This window comes from Eurosta solidaginis, chromosome 4 (assembly GCF_040869045.1).
Source record: "Eurosta solidaginis isolate ZX-2024a chromosome 4, ASM4086904v1, whole genome shotgun sequence".
NCBI lineage: Eukaryota > Metazoa > Arthropoda > Insecta > Diptera > Tephritidae > Eurosta > Eurosta solidaginis.
Window position 1 is genome coordinate 208,517,267 of NC_090322.1, and position 27,867 is coordinate 208,545,133.

The following is a 27,867-nucleotide window of genomic DNA, read 5'->3' on the forward strand; positions in this document are numbered from 1 at the left end:
CCTTAATTCTTTCAACTTTTCTGCACAAGTTGTAGCTTTTACGGAGACCTGGCTAAAGCCTGATAATTACAATTCTGAGGTTTTTTCAAATAAATATGCTGTTTATCGGCGTGATCCCATCTCTAGAGCGGGAGGTGTCCTTATTGCTGTTGAATCTAACCTATCGTCTGAGTTGATTTCGCTGGACAATATCTCTCATATCGAATTCATAGCAGTTAGGCTTTCATTCGGTAGCTATAGCGTAATTGTTTGCTGTTCGTATATACCACCTCGTTCGGATATGGATGTTTATGCTAGTCATAGCTCGGCCATCTGTGATTTGCATTCGCAGTTGGGAGATAACGATCGACTTGTTGTTGTTGGTGACTTTAACTTGCCAACAGTTAGTTGGGTTAATATAAGTGATTCAAACTTTTTAACTCCCACTGCTCAACATGAGTTTCTCAATTGCTTGTTAGACTCATCTCTTTTACAGATTAACAATGTTCCAAATAGTGGAAATAAAATGCTGGATTTAGTATTTGTGGATGGCTCGGTGGGTACTGCCCTTACGCAAATACCACCTTTATCCCTTCCAGAAGACCCTCTTCACCCTACGCTAGAGATATCACTTGATATCAGCCTACCCGGTAGGATTCAAGTACAGTCTCGTCCCCGATCTAGATGCTTCTACAAAGCGAATTTCATTATGCTCAATGATCTGTTGGCTTCCCATGATTGGTCGGATCTCTATGCTTGCACTGATGTCGATTCGGCTATCTCTATATTTTACAGTACGCTTGATAGCTTCTTTGATACCTGCATTCCTACTCGCTATACCCTATGTTCGAATAAGCCCCCTTGGTTTTCAAGGCAACTTATCAGACTTAATAACATCAAATCTAGGCTTTATAAGAGGCACAAGAAATCTGGAGCATCTGCAGACCTCTCTAAATATCTAATAGCTCGTTCTAAATTTCACCGTCTTAATCAGCTTTGTTATAAAAATTACTTGAGTTGTTGTAAAGCCCAATTTTTTAGAAATCCAAAAAAGTTTTACAGTTTCGTAAATTCAAAGCGGAAAACTTCTGGGTATCCTTCCTCATTAACCTTTGGAGGTAAAAAAGCTTGCACTGATGACGACGTTGCTGAACTATTTTCTGAGTTCTTTAAGTCCACGTATTCATCCAGTGGTTTTCATTCTGGCCAATATCCCTATCGCTTAGATAGCTCGAATTACATTAGGAATCCTGCTATTGATGGTAATATTGTCCTTCAGAGTCTTCAATCTTTGAAGCCCACCTTTTCTCCGGGACCGGACGGTGTTCCTAGTTGCGTGCTTAGGTACTGCGCCGAAAACATGTATGAGCCTATTTTAAAATTATTTGAGCTATCTCTGGGATCTGCGTCATTCCCGGCACTTTGGAAACAGTCTTTTATTATAATAAAAAAAAAATAAATGTAAGGCGAGATAACCTCCGAAGAGATCTAAGGCCGAGCTTCTCTTCCAATTTGCGTCGTGCTCCTCTTGATTTTTCCCTACAAATTGGCCGGACGGGACCTACATGTTTTATGCCGACTCCGAACGGCATCTGCAAGGCAGATGAGTTTTCACTGAGAGCTTTTCATGGCAGAAATACAATCGGAGCGCTTGCCAGACACTGCCGAGGGGCGACCCCGCTTAGAAAAATTTTCTTCTAATTGAAAAATCTTATTTCTAAAATTTTGATGTTGCTTTGCCCGGGAGTTGAACCCAGGGCATACGGTGTGATAGGCGGAGCACGTTACCATCACACCACGGTGGCCGCCAGTCTTTTATTATACCCCTGCATAAAAAAGGTAGTATGTCAAAAGTTGAAAACTACAGGGGTATTGCTAAACTTTCAGTCATTCCTAAAGTCTTTGAACAGATTGTCACCAATCAACTGCAATATCAGTGTTCTAGTCTTTTATCTCCATGTCAACACGGTTTTATTCGTCAAAGGTCTACCACTACAAATTTGCTTGTATTTACCTCTATAGTTATGGAAGGATTTTTAGCGAACAAGCAAACGGATGTCATCTACACGGACTTCAGCAAAGCATTTGATACCGTCAACCACGAGTTGCTTATTCATAAGCTTGATTTACTGGGCTTTCCGTTTCACCTTTTAATGTGGCTGAAAAGCTATCTTTCTAACCGGACCCAAAAAGTCCTGTTCAAGTGCAATCTGTCGGAATCGTTCGGAGTTTCCTCCGGCGTACCCCAGGGAAGTCATCTAGGCCCTTTGCTCTTTGCCCTTTTCATTAATGACTTGCCACAGACAATATTATATTCCCATACTATAATGTATGCGGATGATGTAAAACTTTGCTACACTTACTGTCCTACCGATTTGAGTTCCTTGGATCTTCTTCAGGCCGACTTGGACTCGTTCCAATGTTGGTGCACAACAAATTTACTAGCTTTAAATTGCTCTAAATGTAAGCATATGACATTTCACCGAGTGAAGCCAGCATTGAAATCTTATGTAATAGATGGTACGCCTTTGGAGCGTATATCTATTGCAAATGATCTAGGTGTCCTTTTTGATCCGAAATTGAATTTTAACATGCATATTTCATCTATAGCCAACAAAGCGTTGGGTTTACTTGGATTTGTTAAAAGATGGGCTAAAGAGTTCGATGATCCGTACCTCACTAAGGTTCTTTACACATCGCTGGTTCGTCCAATACTCGAGTATTGCTCATGCGTTTGGTCCCCTGTTTCTCAAAAGCATATAAAGCGTCTTGAGTCAGTTCAAAAGCAATTTTTGATATTTGCATTGCGCGGCCTTAATTGGGACTCAAGTCTCCACCTTCCTCCTTACAGAAGTAGACTTCTTCTTATTAACTTACCCACTCTGGAAAATCGGAGAATATTACTGGGGGTATTGTTCATCCATAAGCTCATTATTGGAGAAATTGATTCCGCGGACCTCCTCAGCCGCTTGTTTTTTGCGGTTCCCCCTAGAGTATCCAGACACTACGTTCCTTTCTATTTACCCCTTTGTCGACGAAACTTTGCTAAAAATAATCCTCTTCTTATCTGGTGCGCGCACTACAATGACTTGTATAGCTGCATCAGTCTTGAATGTACTTTTGCCACTATACGTAATGCAATACTTGCATATCTAATTTAAGAGATACAAGCTAATTTAATTTGCCGGCATTTTATTCCTTCGATAAAAAACAGGAACTATCTCGCTTAAGGATGGAGGAACATTTATCAACATGTATCATTAAGAAGGAACAAGACAGTACTGTGTTGATTGGAATCTGGTGCATTCCAACAACGTAAAAAACATGCTTTTTCATGAGTCACTGACCGGAATCGTATGCATTCCGGCAGTATAATCTTATGGGTCAGGCATCGAGCTGATTGGAATCCGGTGCATTCCAACAACACAGGTCATGTTACTTTTTTATGCCTTGTGATGGCGTATCCTCATTACACTACTCTTAGCACTGCCGGATTCCCATGACATGCTGATTGGAATCTTGTTGCATTCCAACAGGGAGATTGGAATCCACTGCATTCCGAAATCATGCTGAGCGGAATCTGATGCATTCCGCCAGTATAAGATTTCAGCATAAGATCTTATTTCTGCTCATATTTCTTATTATTATTATATTCTGAAATTAAATAGTAATGTTCATTAATATTTCTTTGTTTGTAATATAACATTGTTGAAAGCTCGATATATCTTAAATTTGATCTTTTGAGTTGTATATTTATATATCTTTTATATTATGCAGTCGACCATAGTTTGTCGTCGACTTTAAATAATAATAAATAAATAAAAATAAATAAATGCCAACAGCTCTCTCCGCGTAACACAGTTGTTCCTCTCTGGTTTTCCAATCGAACGGCTGTAATATGCAACTACCTTCTCCTGTCCATCGACCAGTTGTGATAAAACGCCTCCTATAGCATATCCACTCGCATCTGTATCTAGAATAAATGTTGCTCCTGGAATCGGATATGCTAACATTGGGGCAGTGCATAAACGCTCCTTCAATGTTTGGAAGGCCACTTCTTGCTCCTTCTTCCATTCAAAAGCTTTGTTTTTTCTTGTAAGCTCATGGAGGCTATGGGCTGCGCTGGAAAAATTTGGTACAAATCGGCGGTAATATGTGCACAGCCCAAGAAAACTTCTCAATTTATGTAGGTTCTGTGGTCTTGGCCAATCCTTTACTGCCTCTATCTTTTCATTCGCTGTACAGGCACCTTCTGTAGTTACCTTGTGGCCCAAATAATTTACTTCCTTTTAAACAGCGTACACTTTTTGGGACTTAACTTCAGACCAGCGCCAGCTATTCTCTGGAAAACTCCTCCAAGTTCTTAAGATGTTCATCAAAACTCTTGCCCAATACGATGATGTCGTCCAGGTACACCAAGCATGTTTTCCAATGTAGTCCTTTCATTACCTGGTCCAAAAGGCATCACTGTAAATTGCCAAAGACCATCACCGACACTGAAGGCTGTTTTCTCTTTATCTTCCTCCTTCACATCAACTTGCCAGTAGCCGATTTTCAAGTCCAGTGTGGAAAACCATTTCGTACCAGATAGCGAGTCCAGAGTGTCGTCAATTCTTGGCAACGGGTAGCTATCCTTTTTCGTAACGTCATTCAACTTCCGGTAGTCCACGCATAACCTCATTTTTCCATCCTTCTTCTTTACAAGTACTACCGGTGAGCTCCATGGACTAGCTGATGGTTCGATGACGCCGCTGTCACTTATTTCTTGTATGATTTGACTCACAACTTCCCGCTTCGCTAGTGGAACACTACGTGGAGCTTGACGGATCGGCCTCGCATCTCCAGTGTCAATTTGATGTTTCACAACATTGGTGCGGCCTGGTTTGGAACCATCCTGGTCAAATATGTTCGCGTATTTTATAAGCAGTTGTTTTGCCTTACTCTGATAGGCTTCCTCTAGCCCATGCGTCCATGCCGTGATATCGTTTGAAAGATCAGTATTACTAGATGAAACGTGCTCCTGGAGCTGTTCACAGTTAATAACTACTTCGGCCTCTTGGCATCTTCCCAAAATAGCTCCTTTGTTCAAATTGAATGGTGACTTGAACTCATTTAGTACTCTTACCGGAATACGTCCATCTTGTTTTGTCATAGCCAGGGTTTTTCCTACAATTATGTTCAGTGCTGATTTATTTGCTGCTTCGACAACCCACAATTTGTTTGTCCCACAATCTCCATCAACCTTTGCCCAGATGACTGCTTCTGATTTTGGTGGTATTTTCTGACTCTCTTCCACCAGCACTCGTTTACTACTGCAGCCTCTCTCGTAGCCGAAATTAAATGGCACATCCATGTTCTTATATCGCATCGTCTTGCTTTGCATATCGATTTTGATGCCTTGGTTGATTAAGAAGTCCACTCAAATTATGATTTCATCAACAATACCTGCCACTATAAAATTGTGTAGTACCGTGACGTTCCCAATTGCTACTTCACATTCTACTTCTCCAATTACCTGGGTGTCTTCTCCAGTGGCTGTACGCAATATTGCTCCATGCAATGGTCTTATATTCTTGTTGACTAAATCCGCTCGAATGATGGAATGAGATGCACCCGTATCTACAGTCAGTAAACGTTCCTTTCCATACACATGTCCTCCGACAGTAAGATTGCTCGACCTTCTTCCAATTTGTGAAATAAAGATTATGGGGCATTCAATTGAGGGAGTCAGCTGTCGCCCCTCGCCGCTTTAGTTTAACGATTGATTTATCTTGGAGATTTGCTCATCTCCTTCTGCTCTGCGTTTACGACCACCCACATTGTTGGAACTGTTAGGGTTGGTGTTGCAATAACGCGCAATATGCCCTGGCTTTCCACACTTAAAGCATTTGACTGCATCATTATTCTTCTGCTGCGTACCCTTCAATGCTTCCAAAATTGCGTCTACCCAGTCTGACTTTTCCACTTCCACGCGATGAGCTTTGTACGCTAGCTTACTCAAAAGTGAGGCTGTTTCCTGAGTCAGTGCATGCGATACCGTTTCAGCAAACGTTAGTTTTGGATTCGCATATGTAGCCCGCTTCGTTTCCACATCTCGTATGCCATTTATGAAGCTCTGGATTTTTACCCTTTCAGTGTATTCCACGGGTGCGTCTGCATTTGCAAGATGAGCCAATCTTTCAATATCTGAAGCAAACTCCTGCAATGTCTCATTTGCTTTTTGGTAGCGGTTTTGCAACTCAATTTGGAATATCTGTTTCCTATGCTCGCTTCCGTAACGTCTCTCTAAAGCGCTCATCAATGTTTCGTAGTGGTTCCGCTCGTACTCTGGGATGGTCTGTAAGATTTCCGCGGCAGGCCCTTTCAGTGCCACGAACAGAGCTGCAACTTTATCTTCAGCATTCCATTGGTTCACTGCTGCGGTCTTCTCAAACTGTAGCTTAAAGACCTGAAAAGGAAAAGAATCGTCACAGGATGGTGTCTTTACCTTTGGGTTACTCGCTGAAACAGCTGGGCGGTTTAGTTGTAACTGCTCCATACGACCTTTTAACGCTTCTATTTCGGCATCAATTTTGTCCTCGAGTTGTAAAATGTTTGCATCCTGCTCTTCCAGTTTCACAAAGAGCTGCGATGATAGCTGTTCCGAAATTTGTGCCGACATTTCAGATATACGTGCCTCTTGCGCTTCCAGTTGAGATGCCAAATATGTCTTCTGTTCTTCCAATTGTGATGTTATACGGGTTTCCTGCGATTCCAGTTGGGATACCATATAGGTCTTCTGTTCTTCAAGTTGTGAAGAAATTTGTGTTTCCTGTGCTTCAATCTTCGATGTTATTCGTGTCTCTTGCGACTCCAGTTGGGATGCCATTTGACATGTTATATCTGTCTTTTGCGATTCCAGTTGAGAAGCCACTGTCGATGTTTGAGCAGATATTGCAGCCAAAATCATGTTCAAGTCTGTGCTCGTAACTGTTTGCGTAACTGTCTCTTCCATTTTTGTTGTTTCCTCGCCTTCAAGATGAAAGTCATACTCTTCCACGACAATTTCTTCTAATTCCATTGCCTCTCGTAGCCGTGCCTGAAGTTCGAGCTTAACGCCGCTTGTATTCAATCCACGGGCTTCCAACTCCTTCTTTAGTTGCTGGATCTTCAATTCACTGAACTTTGCCATGTCCTTGTTGTCCTCTGGAATTTATTCAACAATTCCTCTTCTGACACCAATTGTAACGAATTTACTTGCAAATCCTTTTATTTGCAACCCTCTGCCAAGTTCGTATCGCTAAACTGTTGAATAAATAACTCCAATATTGAATGATTGAAAAATGGCCTTTATTACAGTACTTCACAATAAAAATTATACTTTGCAACGAATAGCAAGCTTAATAACCAAACTGATTGATAGCTCAAATGAAACTCTACTATTCAAAATAATTCTGCTATAGCTCGCTAGATAGCGCTTAATCGAAATCTCAAATCAAACTGAATTACAGCGCCTCTACATCTGTTGCCTTTTATACCCTTTGGTTTCCTCGTTCGCATTTTTCCAGAATGTACTAGCATTGTCCAGTAGCTCTCAAACTTCTCAGATATATGCATGTGTTTGCGCATTGACTCTCCGCTGCTCGTATTCGTACATGGTACATATGTGTAGACACAATTATTTATTCGTTTATGTAGATACATAAAGATTGAATTATTGATGTGAATGTTTGTAGTTTACAGTCTCTCGCGCGCACATAGGCGTATATGTAAATGCATCTGTGTGTGACATCTCTCTAGGCTGCCTTATATATGTGTATACTTGATTTGATTATTAACGTAAATACTGCTTGGCATGGTCTTAGCATCGCCTTAGTGATGGGATTACTTAGTGATGCTAATATCCGTGACAATATATACAATTTTTATTGTTCATACTTAACGATATTTACCTTAGTAAGAAAAAGAGTTATTTAAAAGCGTTAAAATTTGTATTAACATTAATATATTGCCAAATTTAACAATTTCAATACTGAACAAAACTTAAAAAACTATTACATAGTTCAAAACTAACTAAAATTTTAATTTATATTTATTTATTTATTCTAATTTTAATATAATAATAGGAACATTCGATGGGTAATATAATGAATAAGTAAGCTCAAAATATGGAAATTTTATATTGCTCTGGCAGGAAGGGTATGATTTAATCAATCTGCTTCTAGTAAACAAAAGGTATGGGCTAATAATAGGAACATTCGATGGGTAGTATAATGAATAAGTAAGCTCAAAATAGGGAAATGTTATATATTTTCTTTCGTGTTTATTGTGTACAAAGCAACTCCTCAGCCATGCTCACGATTCAGCATAGTACACAAAAAGCAAGTACACACACACACAGCGTGTCTACAGTATGAATAAGTGCATGTGTAGTGGTTACTTTTATGTTAAATTTTTTATATTAAAATGATTTTTCAGATTTTTTTTATTTATGGATAACAGTGCAGCTCAAAATTTCCTATCAACACATGTATACCTTAGAATTATTAATAATAAACTAAGTTGAAATAAAAGAATATGTAATAAAGTAAAATAAGAAATAAAATAAATTAGCATAAAAGACAATATAAAAAATTTAATGTAATATTTTTGTAATTTTTTTGTTTTTTGTTCAGTATAAGACGTACTTTATTTAAAATGAGGATTAAATCTGCAAATGTAAAAACATTTTCGGGCAAATTTGCCATCAATTGTTACAAATGAATTTAGTTAGTTTCAACAAAAGTTAACTCATTATTTATGATTTCATGTTTTTTTGAAAACAACTAAAATAAAAAACAAAGAATCTGTTAAATAAAGACTTATATATTTACGTGTAAGTGAAATTTGCCACATAAAATTGGCCGGTCAAAAATTAATTCTATTTAAGATTTTTTGGTACGCTACAAATTATTTTGGAACAATTTTTTAGGATTTTGGTAGACGCTATTATAGGTAAGTGGCAACAATGGGAAACCATATTTGCATGTAGGTGAAACATTTGTGCTTTCGAATTTAGCGGGGATACATAAATGTTTGGGTCTTTAAAATTCGCATTAGAACACTTAGATAATTGTTCCCAAAGATGGCGCGCTTGTGCACGAAAATGAATATCGATATTTGTATGAATTGCTCGAATTTACAAAAAAACTTTTTCTATTAATTATAAACAAATAGAGTAATATTTGTTAACAAAAATAGGCGTATGCACTGCGGCTGATCAATACGAATCGATTCATATAACTTTTATATGATTTTACGTATGCCAAGTATGCGAAACAGCCTGTCAATTGATTGTATGGAAGCTTTGGGGTGCTCCTGAGGGATCAAGAGCCGCTTTATGGCGTGCCAGCTCATCCGCCATCTCGTTACGCTATATGTTTCTATGCCACGGCACCCATATCAGCGTAACGATGTGCCGACTCGACAGAATCATGGCGCTCTCCCTACTGTTCTGGTATTAATATATAGATAGTAGAGTAATATACGGCCTATGCAATATTTCGACCTAAAATCAAAAACGTTTTTGGGTCGTTTTTTTTTCGTTTAATATACAAGGTGAAATTTTCCGATTCAATCAAGTTGCATTTAAATAATAATAACCTAAGTTGAAATAAAAGACAATATAATAAAATAAAATAAGAAATATCAAAATAAATTAGCATAAAGGACAATATACAAATTTTATGTAATATCTTTGTAGCAAATTTATTTATTTTTTGTTCACTATAAGACGTGCTATATCTAAAATGAGCATAAAATCTGGAAATGCAAAAAACATTTGGGTCAAATTTGCAATTAATTGTTATAAATAAATAAATTTAGTGAGTTTGAACAAAAGTTGACCCATTATTACTGATTTAATTTTTTTAAAGCAACTGAAATGAAAAACAAAGAATCGGTTAAATAAAGACCTATGATTTTACGTGTAAGTAAAATTTGTCCAAAAAATAGGCCGGTTAAGTTATTACTTCTCTTTAAAGTTTTTTTGTGCGCTAACAATTACTTTAGAACAATTCTTTAAGGTTTTTGGTACAGACCAATATAGATAAGTGGCAACAATGGGAAACAATATTTTATTTGAACTGAAATGAGTGAAGCATTAGTTCGCTCACCGTTTGGCGGGTACGAATATATACATATGTGGAGATGAAACATTTGAGCAACGCGACAATGCATTTGAACTGAAAATGAGCGAAGCCGTAGTTCTCTTACCGTTTGGCGTATACAAATATATACATATGTAGAAATGAAACATTTGAGCAACGAGACAATGCAGCATTTGGAGCTTTGTACTCAGGGGGGGTTTGTGAACATAACGGGTCCTACAGATGGCAATTTCGATAGTTGCACAAATTTTCGAATTTATAAAAAACTTTTTTTTATTAATTATAAACAAATAGAGTAATATTTGTTAACAAAAATAGGCGTATGCTCTGCGGCTGATCAATACGAATCGATTCATATAACTTTTATATGATCTTACGTATGCTAAGTATGCGAAACAGCCTGTCAATTGATTGTATGGAAGCTTTGGGGTGCTCCTGAGCTATCAAGAGCCGCTTTATGCCGTGCCAGCTCATCCGCCATCTCGTTACGCTATATGTTTCTATGCCACGGCACCCATATCAGAGTAACGATGTGCCGACTCGACAGAATCATGGCGCCCTCCCTACTTTTCTGATAATAAGCAGTGTATTTTGGGCCAAAGTGGTGACCGGGGCAAAAGTAGCAGAGCCGTTGGAAGAATATTGCGTAAACTTTAAAAGCTTTTACATTCACAGCCAGGGGTAACTAAGTCAAGAATCTCACAGTATTACTACGAGAGGAGTTTTGGAGTGCAAACAAGCATTAGAACGATTTGGGATAGGGAGATTGGTTCTATACTGGGATGTCTTTCATATGGGAATAAATGACAGTGAAATATCGGATAATGTTTGGAGCCAAGCGAGCGCCTTCAACGTTTCGAAAATCATGCTCATGTCTTATGATATTAGACTAACGTAGTAACTTGTATCACAAAGAAGCGAGAACAGTAAGCTCATGGTTGACACTCATATGAGGAGCAAAGAGAACAAAGTAATTTTTTAACATAAATCCTTATTCCAGAGCGGGATTTTAAAATTTATCGTTAAAGAAACTTCTGGCATCACTATGGTACATTCACTCCATATAAGGTAGCGTCCTGCCACACGTAGTAAATTGAATTCTTTGAGAAAGATCCTCTGAAGAGTAATGGGCATGGTGATAGGACCATGAAAACCTACTTTTCGAATTTGGCATCTTGCCACTGCTGAATCAACAGGATATACTTATGTGTTTTATGCTTATGTGTGTGTTAACATTCAAATATCACTAGCCAAAGAAAGTAAAAAAGTTAAATTTTTCATCGGTAAACCAAGAAAATATAGTGAAAAGAAGAACAAACCATATTCAACAAATCGTTCCCCAACAATTGGTTAATGCTCGTTCAAAGTGAGAGTGAGTTAAACAAATTTAATTAAGAGAATACCAAGCTGTGTTATTTTATGGCGTGAATGACCTCGTGCACCTCTCGTTCAAACTATGTACCTATTTATTGTTTCTTATTACTGCTGCAACTCTAGCAAATCTGTTATTCTGATGTAGCGAACTGCTTATATAACTTGCCAGTCCGCCGTAATCCGAATACAAATACAGTTGGAACACCAGGACGTATGAGCAACATTTCTTTCATTTAGTTACATCGCTTTGGTGCAACAAATTGCAATTGCGGAGATGGTGGCAAGGTGTGATTTTCAATTATACCAGCGAATTTCCTTTTGTATAGCTGTTAATTAACAAAATTTACAGTTACAGTATGACTGTGTTGCACTGCGCAGCGAATTGACAAATAAGTAAGTTGAATGTATTTTGCTTTACATTTTTATGGCGCTGAGTTCAAGTAATTGCAAAGATTTATGACCAACCAGACATTGTGTGTCCTGCAGTTTTATGTGAGGAGTTTAAATTTTGATTAAAGACAAAGGTTCAAGACATATGTAGGTTGGGTGGTATTTAATTAAGTTTAAAGAAACTTTAAAAGTAATAAGTTGATTTTAAGTTTCATTCAAAGCACTCTGACAAAAAATTACACAAGTTGTAAGACTAGTCTACGAAATAAGAATTGCTTGGTCGGAATATCGAATATACCCCTAAAATCAGCAAACTTTTTTAAATGGTGTAACAATTGTTAATTTACATCTAAAAATGTTGGGAAAACAATAAAAAGTATATTTTATTTATTTCTATTCATATATGCGATGGGTTTAGTAGCTGTCAAGTGGAGGTCATACAAACATCCACTCAATAAGAATAAAGTATATCCATGACAAGATCGAAAACCCAACAAATACAAAAATTTTGGGTACATACGAGGACAGCAGCTTACGTGCCAGGAGAATGGGAAGCAAAAGAGGGTGGTGACCTGACTTATCAGCTGGTGTGAGCGATCGAGCCAGGTAGATGGATCATACATTGTGGGAAATTGATCCCACGGTGAATTGACTGACGGTAGTTCACAATAAGGCAGGAGAGCGCACTGCTTCAACAACAACACAAGGCCGCGATTTATGCACCAGCTGAGCGTTGGGAAGATAGATGGTGCTGAAGGGTAGCGCATTATAGCGGACGGCCTAGAGTCTCCAAAATATTAGCAAAATTTGTTTTTGAGTCTGGGACAAATGAAAAATAATTTTATAATCTATGTACTTCATAGTTACAATTAGTAAAATCGCATTGAATTTGATTTTATTATTCAGTGATTAGAACAAAAACTCTCGAACACTATTGTTCTCAGACATGGTTCAGTAATTATTGTAATATATTATAATTTAATATTAATTGTAATCTATTATTATTATAATCTAATACCAAAAAAAAAAAAATAAAAAAATTAGACTTCTAAAATCATAATAATTGAGTTTGTACTGATTCTGCAGTGATTTATGTTGAATGTTGCCATTTTTTGACAACACTGGACTGAGCGACATTTGGTAAGGAAAGCGCAGTATTGACCAAGAAAAATCTTGTGCTCAAGCGAGAACGAAGGTTTTTCAAAAAAAATTGGCGTTATTTCGGGATATTTTTAAGATCATCTCCATATCTATTGGGGACCATCTCCATACCTATTACGTCACTATCGTCGCGTAATTTTGGAATTATCTCAGGATAGTTTCGAGATAACTTTAGTATTCTTTCTAATTTTTTCGAAACAATTTCTGTAAAATTTACCGCCTAGTTGGAGATTTTTTTCATGATAATTTAATTTTTGTTTCTGGAATAATTTAGGGACTCTTTCGTGATCATATCGAGTTTGTTTTGAAGACTATTTCGGGATAGTTTAAGACTGTTTAGAATAAATTTCGGGGTTGCTTTCAGAATAATTTCAGCCAGTTCTTAGGACAGTTTCAGACCTAATTCGGGACTATCTTCGGATAACTTCAGAATGGTTTTCGGAATCATTTTTCCACTATTTGGATATCATAATGGTCTGTTATGGGACTATTTTGCGTAATTTTTCACCACAGTTTTACGATTAATTTGAGGATTTCTTTTGGTCTATTTGCGTATCATAATTTTCAAGACATAAATTGATGAAATCAGCAAAGAAAAATTTATCGGATTAGATTAAGTATACTCCAGCTTAGAACGAACGAGCGCTGTAACCCGCAACTTAATACTGCAGAAAACTTTGAGTCGAATAGTGCCACTAGGTACTTTATCTTGTTAAGAGTTGAATTATGAAGCGGCGATGAGTCCACACAAGAATGTTACGTGAACGTATTTCTCAAGATTTGGCCGAACATTATAGGCACTACACTAGACAGCGAAACTGCCCGGCTCAGATTGATCTCAGAGCGGCTTATAACAGAGTGTAGAGTGCTGGGAGCAGGTGGAAATGCCTGATAGCAAAAAAAAATTTTTTTTTGCTCCACCATATACTCAAGTTTTGAAACAGTTGACAACTTTGCCTATAACTTGATACATTATTCTTGATTCATCGTTCTCATTACCGCTCATGAAAACTTGGCTTATAATTTTTATCTTGCATCATAAATCCACCAAGCTTGAGGGATTTGTTGAAAATTACTAAGATTAGCATTTCCTGTTTTAAAAAAGATAAAACGATAAACTATCATATTTGGGTGGATCACTTTATGTTTTTAAGCCCGGGATACTCGAGCATGATTTTTTGGATTTTACGTAGTCTGAAAGGGCCTTGAGATTTTCGATATCCGATTCAAATTAACGAACCAAATTACTATGAAGCCTCTTACCTGTCGCTTTGAATTTCTTGGAATAGCGAGAGTACTTTGCTATATATAACATTAATTTAATGGAACTGATTTTTATGAAAAAATGATTCCTCAGATCCTTTAGCCTTTTTACTTCCTTTATATTTGTGTCCTGTGATGTTTTTCCATACAAACTTGAAGAATCTTGCAATCAATTTTTGAGCAATTTCCCGGACCGTTAGATTCTTAAAACATATCCAACACATCGGAACTCGTTGAAAACTTAACATGGGGGGAAACAACTTTGCTATGTGGCCCACGGATCATTCTCAAACACGTCCGAACTTGAAAATTTAGTTTTCAAGTTTTAAGGAACTTCCCTATAACTTAGAGATATGCAATTCTAAACGAATATTTGGGCTTCACGAAGTTTTAGTATTTAGGATAAAAAAGTTTTTTTTTTTTAAATGGGCCAGGGATCGAGATATTTGGAAATATTTAGAAATTTCATTTACAAAATGTGGAACATTGCGGCCGCTCTTTGAGTAACTTCTCGTAGAGCTAGATCCTTCAATCTAAAAACATACTTCAGAAAGCGATAACAATGCAACATGAGTGAAAAAATGTTTCGCTAGATGGTCCAGAGATCGTGAAAAATCAAAAAACTCTCGGAACTTGTAAATTTTACTTTCTAATTTTAAGGGAATTCCCGATAACCCAGAGACCCGATACCTTAAACGAAACCTTGGGCTTTGTTAGGTTTTAATATTTAGGATAAAAGAGTGTTCCGGATGGAACAGGTATGGAGTTATTTGGAAGTTTTAAAAAGTCCCTTTAGAATACTGGAATCGTGCGATCGATTTTTAAGTAAGTATTGATTGAGATTGAAACATGAAACGTTACACATAGTACAGGTCACCTTGAAAATGCAACAGAGAGAAAAAATAAAATGAAAATAAATAAATAAATAAATTTTAAGCACTTCCTTTATATAAATGGACAAAAATCAGCGGAAAATGTTTCCTTTTATAAATACACTAGCCTTTATCCGCGGCCCCGTCCGCAAGGAAAATTTTAAATATATGGGCTATTCGCGTTAGCCTGCTTATTATCTGTTTAAAATTTTGTTTTCTGTCTAATGCATTTTATTTTTGTAATTGAGTAAAAAAAGAACTAAATGAGCTGATAACCTGATAGGATCCCAAATGATCCCAAAATTATCCAGAAAAAGCTACGAAATGACCCCAACGCTATCGCGGACGGATCCCGAAAACCATCCAGAAATGCCCCGAAAGGGTCTCCAAAAGTTCCCCGAATAGTCCCAAAAAAACCCGAAATGAGAGCGAAACGATTCTAGACGTATCCAGAGAACCACACAGAAATGATCCCTGAAGGTGTTCCAAAATGATCCCGAAAAGGTTCCGAAATGGCCCTGATGGGCTCCCGGGCGGATCTCAAAAACCATCCAGAAAATATCCAGGAAGGGTCCCTAAATTATCCCGACCAACTCCAGAAAAAGTTTCGAAATGGCTCCGAGGGGATCCACGATGGATCGCGAAAACCATACAGAAATGATTCCGGAAGGATTCCAAAATGATCCCAAAATAGTCCGGAATTGAACCAGATGGGATCCCGCATAGATCCAGAAATGATCCCGGAAGGGTCCAAAAACTATCCCGGAAAAGTAACAAAAAATCCCGAAATGGCTCCTACGGCATCCCGGACGGATCCAGAAATGATCTCGAAAGGGTCCCCAAATGATCCCAAAATGGTCCCGAAATGACCCTGATGGATCCGGCAAACCATCAAGAAATTATGCCGGAAGGGTCCCCAAATGATCCCGAAATAAAACAGAAAAAGTCACGAAACGACCCCTAGAGGATCCCGAAAACTATCCAGAAATGATGCCGGAAGGTACCCCAAATGATCCCAAAAAGTCCCGAAATAACCACGTCGGGATCCCGGGCGGATCCCGAAAACTATCCAGAAATGATGCCGGAAGGTACCCCAAATGATCCCGAAAAAGTCCTGAAATGATTCCGACGTGAACCGGACGGATCCCGAAAACCATCTAGAAATGATGCCGGAAAATACCCCAAATGATCCCAAAATGGTCCCGAAATGACCCTGATGGATCCGGCAAACCATCAAGAAATTATGCCGAAAGGGTCCGAAATGACCCTGATGGATCCGGCAAACCATCAAGAAATTATGCCGAAAGGGTCCAAAATGATCCCGAAATAATACAGAAAAAGTCACGAAACGACCCCTAGAGGATCCCCAAATGATCCCGTATTAGCCCCGAAAAGGTCCCGAAATAACCCCGACGGGATCCCGGACAAATCCCGAAAACCATCCAGAAATGATGCCGGAAGGAAACCCAAATGATTCCGTAAAAGTCCCGCATTGATTCCGACGGGATCCCGAACGGATACCGAAAATCATCCAGAAGTGATGCCGGAAAGGTCCTCAAATGATCACCTAATAGTCCCGAAATGACCCTTAAGGGGTCATGGACGGATCCCGAAATCCATCCAGAAATGATCTTCGGAAGGTCCCAAAATTATCCCGAAATAGTCTCGGAAAAGTTCAGAAATTACCCTGACGGGTTCCCGGACGAATCCTGAAAGCCATCTCTAAATGATCCCGAAAAAAACCGAAATGACACTGACTGGACCCCGAAAGGATCCCGAAAACTATCCAGAAATGATGCCGGAAATGTCCTCAAATGATCACCTAATAGTTCCGAAAAGACCCTGACGGGATCCCGAACGGATCCCGACAACTATCTAGAAATGATGCCGAAAGGGCCCGCAAATGATCCCGTATTAGTCGAGAAAAAGTCCCGAAATGAACCCGACGGGATGCCGGACGAATCCCAAAAACCATCCAGAAATGATGCCGGAAGGGACACCAAATGATATCGAAAAAGTCCCGCAATAATTCCTACGGGATCCTGAGCGGATACCGAAAACCATCCAGAAGTGATGCCGAAAAGGTCCTCAAATGATCACCTAATAGTCCCAAAATGACCCTGACGGCATCCCGGACAGATCCCGAAATCCATCCAGAAATGATCTTGGGAGGGTCCCAAAATTATCCCGAAATAGTCTGGGAAAAGTCCAGAAATTACCCTGACGGATCCCGGACGAATCCTGAAAACCAATCTTAAATGATGCCGAAAAAGTCCCGAAATGACCCTGATGGGACCCGGAAAGGATCCCGAAAACTAACCAGAAATGATGCCGGAAAGGTCCTCAAATGATCTCACAATAGTTCCGAAAAGACCCTGACGGGATCCCGAACGGATCCCGACAACTATCCAGAAATTATGCCGAAAGGGTCAGCAAATGATCCCGTATTAGTCGAGAAAAAGTCCCGAAATGACCTCGACGGGATCCCGGACGAATCCCAAAAACCATCCAGAAATGATGCCGCTAGGTATCCCAAATGATCCCGAAATAATCCCGAAATGACCTCGTCGGCATCCCGGACGGATACCGAAAATTATCCAGAAATGATGCCGGAAAGGTCCTCAAATGATCCCCTAATAGTCCCGAAATTACCCTGATTGGATCCCGGACGGATCCCGAAAACCATCCAGAAATGATGCCGGAAGAGCCCCCAAATGATCCCGAAAAAGTCCCCAAGTGACCCCGACGAGATCCCGCACGGATGCCGAAAACCATCCAGAAATGATGCCGGAAGAGCCCCAAATGATCCCGAAAAAGTCCCCAAATGACCCCGACATACTCCAGAAAAGGTTCCGAAATGTCTCCGAGGGAATCAACGACGGATCGCGAAAACCATACAGAAATGATTCCGGAAGGATCCCAAAATGATCCCGAAATAGTCCGGAAATGACCCAGATGGGATCGCGCACAGATCCAGAAATGATCCCGGAAGGGTCCAAAAACTATCCCGGAAAAGTAACAAAAAATCCCGAAATGGCTCCTACGGCATCCCGGACGGATCCAGAAATGATCTCGGAAGGGTCCCCAAATGATCCCAAAATGGTCCCGAAATGACCCTGATGGATCCGGCAAACCATCAAGAAATTATGTCGGAAGGGTCCCCAAATGATCCCGAAATAAAACAGAAAAAGTCACGAAACGACCCCTAGAGGATCCCCAAATGATCCCGTATTAGCCCCGAAAAAGTCCCAAAATGACCCTGACGGGATCCCGAAAGGATTCCGAAAACAATACAGAAATGATGCCGGAAAGGTCCTCAAATGATCCTCTAATAGTCCCGAAATGACCGTGACGGGATCCCAACAACTATCCAGAAATGATGCCGAAAGGGTCCGCAAATGATCCCGTATTAGTCGAAAAAAAGTCCCGAAAGGACCACGACGGGATCCCGGACGAATCCCAAAAATCATCCAGAAATGATGCCGGTAGGTATCCCAAATGATCCCGAAATAATCCCGAAATGACCTCGTCGGCATCCCGGACGGATCCCGAAAGTTATCCAGAAATGATGCCGGAAAGGTTCCCAAATGATCCCCTAATAGTCCCGAAATTACCCTAATGGGATCCTGGACGGATCCCGAAAACCATCCAGAAATGATGCCGAAAGGGTTCCCAAATGATCCCGTATTAGTCGCGAAAAAGTCCCGAAATGACCCCGACGGGATCCCGGACGGATCCCGAAAACCATCCAGAAATGATGCCGAAAGGGTTCCCAAATGATCCCGTATTAGTCGCGAAAAAGTCCCGAAATGACCCCGGCGGGATCCCGGACGGATCCCGAAAACCATCCAGAAATGATGCCGGATGAGCCCCAAAATGATCCCGAAAAAGTCCCCAAATGACCCCGACGAGATCCCGGACGGATCCCGAAAACCATCCAGAAATAATGCCGGAAGAGCCCCCAAATCATCCCGAAAAAGCCCCAAATGACCCCGGTGATATCCCGGACGGATCCCGAAAACCATTCTGAAATGATGCCGGAAGAGCCCCCAAATGATCCCGAAAAAGTCCCCATATGACCCCGACGAGATCCCGCACGGATCCCGAAAACCATCCAGAAATGATGCCGGAAGGGTCCCCAAATGATCGCGAAATAGTCCCGAAATGATTCCGGAATAGTCCCGAAAATGTTCCAAAATAACCCCGACGGGATCCCGGACGGATCCCGTAAACTATACAGAAATGATCCCGGAAGAGTCCCAAAATGATCCCGAAATAGTCCCGAAAAAGTCCCGAAATTACCCCGGCGTAATCCCGGACCGATCCCGAAAACCATCCAGAAATGATCCCGGAAGGCTCTCTGTATGACCCTTACGGGATTACAAATAAGGTGAAGCTAATTATAAAACCATATTAATAAGGCAGCAGGCGCATTGGAGCGAATAAAAAGTTAGATACAAACATACAGGTAAAGCTAATAAAAGCGTGCTAATAAAAACAATTGATGGAGGGCGGATGGCGGGAGTAGAGGAGAGGACCACTGATCGTTCCTCCAAAATTGTCTAGATCTCGTTCTGTATGTACCAGATACCAAAAACTATTGATTTAGGAGAAAATTTAGATTGAGTTATAACAATTTATGGATTTTACACCAGAGGGGGTGATAAAGGGGCGGGCGGAGGGTGTCACTGCTTACTTTGTAAGCCCTCGACTTATTTGACCCCTTGAGTCTGTGATATTGGTGAAGGCCAGTATACGTAAAGTTATAATGTGTAAAAATTATGAAAAATAATTTTTCGAAGGGGTCGTGGGACCCCCACCCCTCTTTCCATGTTCGAAAAAAATTTCGCTAGTAGACTACTGTCTGTGTCCCAAATTTCATCAAAATCCGTGTAGCCATTCTGACGTGATTCAGTCGCAAAGACAAAAAATATAATAATTAAATTATAACTGTTCCTAGGGGGCGGGGACCACGCCCCTTTTGAAAAATATATAGCTAGTAGATCCTTCTAGACTATTGGCTATATGTGTGCAAAATTTCATCCAAATCGGTGCAGCCGTTCTTGCGTTATTGAGTCACAAAGACAAACGTCTGGACAAACATCCAAACATCTTAACATCCAAACTTTCCCATTTATAATATATATTAGATTAGATATTAGATATTAGATATTCTTGTTAAACTTTGATTTTTAAATTTTGACATAGAAATTGCAAAAACATTTATGATATTTATATTATATACTTGGATTACAAAGTTGGTAGGAAAGGAGATATTATTTTTACTTCTCATAAATATTTTTGTAAGTTCTATGTCAAAATATAAAAATCAAAGTTTAGCAAGAATATGTCTTTATTAAGGAGACATTTTTCGCTGATTTTTGCCCATTTATATAAAGGAAGTGCCTAAAATTTTTTTCTTTTTATTTTTATTTTCTTCGTTTCTTAAATTTTCTCGGTGTCTTAACCTATCTGTTAAGTTTTACGCTTGTAGCTCAATGAGAAATTACATAAAAATCAATCCCAAAATTCCCTCCGTTCGTGGTTGATTTTTCTAAATATCTCAGTCCGTGCGCCCCCTAGCGAAACTTGCTGTATTGTGTCATCGACCTCTGAATTAAGCTCTACATTTTTAGCCTGTAGCTCATCGAGAAGTTACTTAAAACACGGTTTCAGTGAGAAGTTACTTTAAAATCGATCTCAACACACCAAATTTCCAAATTCTTATTTAAATATTTCGATCCGTGCTCCACCTAACGGATTTTTTCTCTTTTCTTAAATCTTCTCGGCGTCTTATCCTATCTGTGAAGTTTTACAGTTGTAGATCAATCAGAACTTACATAAAAATAAATCCCAAAATTACATCAGTTTGGTACGATTTTTCTAAATATCTCATCCCGTGCATCCAGAAATGATCTCGGAAGGGTCCCCAAATGATCCCAAAATGGTCCCGAAATGACCCTGATGGATCCGGCAAACCATCAAGAAATTATGTCGGAAGGGTCCCCAAATGATCCCGAAATAAAACAGAAAAAGTCACGAAACGACCCCTAGAGGATCCCCAAATGATCCCGTATTAGCCCCGAAAAAGTCCCAAAATGACCCTGACGGGATCCCGAAAGGATTCCGAAAACAATACAGAAATGATGCCGGAAAGGTCCTCAAATGATCCTCTAATAGTCCCGAAATGACCGTGACGGGATCCCAACAACTATCCAGAAATGATGCCGAAAGGGTCCGCAAATGATCCCGTATTAGTCGAAAAAAAGTCCCGAAAGGACCACGACGGGATCCCGGACGAATCCCAAAAATCATCCAGAAATGATGCCGGTAGGTATCCCAAATGATCCCGAAATAATCCCGAAATGACCTCGTCGGCATCCCGGACGGATCCCGAAAGTTATCCAGAAATGATGCCGGAAAGGTTCCCAAATGATCCCCTAATAGTCCCGAAATTACCCTAATGGGATCCTGGACGGATCCCGAAAACCATCCAGAAATGATGCCGAAAGGGTTCCCAAATGATCCCGTATTAGTCGCGAAAAAGTCCCGAAATGACCCCGACGGGATCCCGGACGGATCCCGAAAACCATCCAGAAATGATGCCGAAAGGGTTCCCAAATGATCCCGTATTAGTCGCGAAAAAGTCCCGAAATGACCCCGGCGGGATCCCGGACGGATCCCGAAAACCATCCAGAAATGATGCCGGATGAGCCCCAAAATGATCCCGAAAAAGTCCCCAAATGACCCCGACGAGATCCCGGACGGATCCCGAAAACCATCCAGAAATAATGCCGGAAGAGCCCCCAAATGATCCCGAAAAAGCCCCAAATGACCCCGGCGATATCCCGGACGGATTCCGAAAACCATTCTGAAATGATGCCGGAAGAGCCCCCAAATGATCCCGAAAAAGTCCCCATATGACCCCGACGAGATCCCGCACGGATCCCGAAAACCATCCAGAAATGATGCCGGAAGGGTCCCCAAATGATCGCGAAATAGTCCCGAAATGATTCCGGAATAGTCCCGAAAATGTTCCAAAATAACCCCGACGGGATCCCGGACGGATCCCGTAAACTATACAGAAATGATCCCGGAAGAGTCCCAAAATGATCCCGAAATAGTCCCGAAAAAGTCCCGAAATTACCCCGGCGTAATCCCGGACCGATCCCGAAAACCATCCAGAAATGATCCCGGAAGGCTCTCTGTATGACCCTTACGGGATTACAAATAAGGTGAAGCTAATTATAAAACCATATTAATAAGGCAGCAGGCGCATTGGAGCGAATAAAAAGTTAGATACAAACATACAGGTAAAGCTAATAAAAGCGTGCTAATAAAAACAATTGATGGAGGGCGGATGGCGGGAGTAGAGGAGAGGACCACTGATCGTTCCTCCAAAATTGTCTAGATCTCGTTCTGTATGTACCAGATACCAAAAACTATTGATTTAGGAGAAAATTTAGATTGAGTTATAACAATTTATGGATTTTACACCAGAGGGGGTGATAAAGGGGCGGGCGGAGGGTGTCACTGCTTACTTTGTAAGCCCTCGACTTATTTGACCCCTTGAGTCTGTGATATTGGTGAAGGCCAGTATACGTAAAGTTATAATGTGTAAAAATTATGAAAAATAATTTTTCGAAGGGGTTGTGGGACCCCCACCCCTCTTTCCATGTTCGAAAAAAATTTCGCTAGTAGACTACTGTCTGTGTCCCAAATTTCATCAAAATCCGTGTAGCCATTCTGACGTGATTCAGTCGCAAAGACAAAAAATATAATAATTAAATTATAACTGTTCCTAGGGGGCGGGGACCACGCCCCTTTTGAAAAATATATAGCTAGTAGATCCTTCTAGACTATTGGCTATATGTGTGCAAAATTTCATCCAAATCGGTGCAGCCGTTCTTGCGTTATTGAGTCACAAAGACAAACGTCTGGACAAACATCCAAACATCTTAACATCCAAACTTTCCCATTTATAATATATATTAGATTAGATATTAGATATTAGATATTCTTGTTAAACTTTGATTTTTAAATTTTGACATAGAAATTGCAAAAACATTTATGATATTTATATTATATACTTGGATTACAAAGTTGGTAGGAAAGGAGATATTATTTTTACTTCTCATAAATATTTTTGTAAGTTCTATGTCAAAATATAAAAATCAAAGTTTAGCAAGAATATGTCTTTATTAAGGAGACATTTTTCGCTGATTTTTGCCCATTTATATAAAGGAAGTGCCTAAAATTTTTTCTTTTTATTTTTATTTTCTTCGTTTCTTAAATTTTCTCGGTGTCTTAACCTATCTGTTAAGTTTTACGCTTGTAGCTCAATGAGAAATTACATAAAAATCAATCCCAAAATTCCCTCCGTTCGTGGTTGATTTTTCTAAATATCTCAGTCCGTGCGCCCCCTAGCGAAACTTGCTGTATTGTGTCATCGACCTCTGAATTAAGCTCTACATTTTTAGCCTGTAGCTCATCGAGAAGTTACTTAAAACACGGTTTCAGTGAGAAGTTACTTTAAAATCGATCTCAACACACCAAATTTCCAAATTCTTATTTAAATATTTCGATCCGTGCTCCACCTAACGGATTTTTTCTCTTTTCTTAAATCTTCTCGGCGTCTTATCCTATCTGTGAAGTTTTACAGTTGTAGATCAATCAGAACTTACATAAAAATAAATCCCAAATTTACATCAGTTTGGTACGATTTTTCTAAATATCTCATCCCGTGCACCCCCTAGCGAATGTTTTTGTATCGTGTCATCGACCTCTGAATTAAGTTTGAAATTTCAAGTCATCAAGCTCATCGAGAAGTTACTTAAAAGCTGGTTTGAAATTTTTCAAATTCTTATCTAATTATTTCGATCCGTGCGCCACCTAACGGATTTTTTTCCTTTTGTTGCATTGTCACGGTGTTCTAACCTATGTGTAAAGTTAAACGTTTTTAACTCAATGAGAAGTTATTTAAAAATCAATTGCAAAATTTGTATGAAAAGCGGCAAACATTCAACCCGCTTAATATGAAGGAAGGAAAAGAACTTCCTTTATATAAATGGATCAGAAGAAACGAACAATGTCGCTTTCAGTAATGACGTAACCTTGTTGAACTTTGATATTCAAATTTTTAGCATTACCACTGTACAAATTTTATGAGGAGCAAATATATAAAGGTGGAGCATACTTGCCGGACTTAGATTAAGATTATATCGAACGTCTATTTATTGTTTTTGTATTATTGTTTCTCATAAAATTTTTACGGTCCTTACGTTATAATTTGAGTATTGAAGTTCAACAAGATTATGTTTCGTTTAAAGAGACATTTTTCATTTCTTCGGGTCCATTCATATAAAGGAAGTACTTAAAATTGATTTTATATATATTTTTTTTAAATTTTTTGATATACCACGTAACAGTGATTAATTTTCAGGGGTTTACTGTTTAATACACAATGCCTATACATATTTGATTAATGACATTTTTTTTAAAAACATTGAAACTTTGATTAATATCACTTTCCGGAAAAAGAGCTTTCCAGAGAGAGAGGGAGCGAAAATACATCATTCATGGCAAACGGAATCCGTTACGAACCTGAGCACGACTAATGTTGCAGTTACGGTACAGTTTATGTTACCACTAAGGGCATTCCCAAAAATTTACTTGTGAAGTTAGTTATCAGGGAAAAGTTAGCAATTAGGACATTGCCAATAAAGTACATCTCAAAAACACTATTTTGGGAACCCATTTATAACTTTTTTCAACAGGAGACCACTGAATATTACGCATATTAAATATGCAAAAGTAATTACTATTAATAAATAAAAAAAAAAAAAATAAATGTAAGGCGTGTTAGCCTCCGAAAAGATTTTAGGCCGAGCTTCTCTTCCAATTTGCGCCGTGCTCCTTTTAATTTTTCCTACAAATTGGCGGGACGGGACCCACTTGCTTTATGCCGACTCCGAACGGCATCTGCAAGGCAGATGAGTTTTCTCTGAGAGCTTTTCATAGCAGAAATACACTCGAAATGCTTGCAAAACACTGCCGAGGGGCGACCCCGCTTAGAAAAAATTTCTTCTAATTGAAAAACATCGTTTCTAAAATTTTGCTTTGACCGGGGCTGGTAGGTGGAGCACGCTACCATCACACCACGGCGGCCACCCTTCCAATTACTATTACAGATATATATTTTACACTTGGATCTGAAACAGGAACTCTTCAGTATGTATTTTTTTGTCCGGAGCATTAGTGACATGTAAGTGCAAGCTTGAAATTACCGTTCATTTTGAGCTTTCTTACTTCGAAAATGTTCACGTTTGGTGAACGTGCGAAAATTTGTGGCACAAAAAAAAAATCACACACTTCTTATTCTATACTAAAAGTCTTCCCCGAATTAAGTTCAAAGTGATTTTATGATAAATAAAATCAAATTGAATGAGCCACTTAACCTATAATTTGTGTTTATAAAATAAATTACAAAAAAAATTAGAACTGTGCTGCCATATTAAGCACATTTTGCTTGCTTCTTCACTTTCCATTTTCTGCAAAGAGACAAAAATTCATCCATAACTAAAAGTAACAGCAACCGCGCCGGCCGACACCAACGTCAATTAGAGCGCTCAAATAACTTAAAACTGAATTATCCAATTTAGTGTCGGCAACACAACAAAAAAAAAAAATTAAAAAAAAAAAAATGCGAATTTAATAAACAAATTTGCAAAGGCTGTTAGTGTTTTATTTATAAATCTCTTTTTTTGTTGTTGTTTTTGTGACCGACTGCAGCAGTTGAAAGCATATCCGGTCGGTGGGGATAGTTGAACTTATAAATCAATTTTACTGCCCTGTCAGTCTTTTGACGAGAGCGTTTCGTGGTGGGCGCATTTTGAAAATCTGCGGTTGTGGTGGCGATCTCTGAAAGTTTGCGGCTACAAAATGTGAAAAACTAACAGAATATTTCATATAACTTCTAACAGAGTTTTTTTTATATATTTTTTAACTTTTTGGATGGTTCCGGTTATTTTATAAAAAAAATGTGCAAATAATTAATTTTTTTTGGAAAGATATATAAAAATATACACAATTGTGGTTTCGGAGAAAACAAATTATTAACAAAAATATTAAAAAGCAAATAGTTTAATGCTCGAAAATATACTAAGCTGTAAACTTGAAGTTGTTTAAAACTAATCCAGCACTAGTTGCAACCAGACATAAAGTGATTTTTCCATTAAAAAACATATTTTACACACAAATTTAGTTCTCGCATCCATGGCTACATTTAAAACAAAAACATCATCTCCTTCAAATTCCTCTTGCAGCTCATACAGCGATTCAGCGGCGGCTTCCAGCGAAACCCTCGACGCCGCTTCGATTGTCTCACCAACAATGGGTGTTGCCATACCTGCCGTCGCAACAACAACTTCACTCAGCTTCCAAGACGAACAACAACCGCAACAGCATGTTATGCGCTCCCACCTTAGCAGTCATCATCACTACCATCTGCCACATCAGTTTCAACATCCTCATCATCAAAATCATCATACGCATGGTGGCGTGCCAGTATCAACACCCACTGTACCCGCAAGCTATGCGGGTACACAACATTTACTACATAAAACTTCCACATACACCAGTAGCGTTGCGGACGAGGATAGCACAGGCAGTGGTAGCGGTGTAGGTCCAATTCCACCAGCCAAACCACCACACACTCAAGGACGACGTTCGCCACCAAGTGCAAGCGCTACCGCAGCCACAACTTCGTCAAGTATTTTATTAGTGACAGATGTTGCTGCGTCTACACCCTCAGTATCACCGGGTCGCTTGAGCGCACCCAGAGGATCACATCATCGTGTTACAATCGATGAATCGAGTATGCCAACTTCATCGGCGTTAAGTCATCATTTGGATATTAGTGGCGGTGGTGGTGATGATAATGCTGATGCAGGTAGTGGCGGTGGTGGTGGTGGCGGCTCTGGACCACCATCGCCTGGGTCATCGAATCGCAGACTTTCATCAGCGTTAGGCGATGATCGGCAGACAGGTCATTTGGCGTTGATGTATCATTCGCATCAGTTAACAAGCTATCCAGTATTGCCAGCGATTAAGCGAACACATCGACCTTCTTTCATATATCCACCGATGCCACAAGTCAAAGCGTAAGTACAAAAAAGGATTTTAGACACATATATATATATATATATATTTTGTTTTAACCAAAGTGCAATATTATTCAATATGCGATCCCTAGGTTGAACTGACCGGTCAGAAAAAGATCTCAAATACACTGAATGTGTTCATAGTATTAATATGTGAACCTTAGTAGCCATAATTATACTGAGCGTGCTTTGCACACAGAGCATATTAACTTTGATTGGATAACGGTGGTTGTACAGTAGAATACCCACAGAAATAAAGTGCTAATTTTCTTCGCTCCCAACGAATTTTCTGAAAGAATGGTGATAAAAAAAAGATCTGTAAAAAAATCTGGTCATCTGTAGTGAAAAACTTCCATGGAAATTTGACCCAAAGGCTAAAAATGCACTAAAAAATTGTATATGTCTTTATTGGCTAATATCTCGTAAAGCAGCAATTTTAGGAGAAATAATGACATAAGGACTTTTATTTAGATTGGAGTCAGGAGTAAATTGCCCATATAAATGTTGTACCTGCGAGTGCCCTTTCAAGGACTTTTAATA

At 39.2% G+C, this 27,867-nt stretch overlaps 1 protein-coding gene across 3 annotated transcripts in view; it reads left to right on the forward strand.

Moving 5' to 3' along the window:
- The window catches only part of OtopLc (Otopetrin-like c), a 210,778-nt gene that overhangs the window by 135,763 nt on the left and 47,148 nt on the right, over window positions 1–27,867 (forward strand). For all 3 annotated transcript variants that reach the window (XM_067784685.1, XM_067784684.1, XM_067784683.1), the window contains exon 3: window positions 26,491–27,327. In XM_067784685.1, coding sequence (XP_067640786.1) covers window positions 26,491–27,327 — 837 coding nt within the window. The remainder of the gene's footprint in view (window positions 1–26,490; window positions 27,328–27,867) is intronic.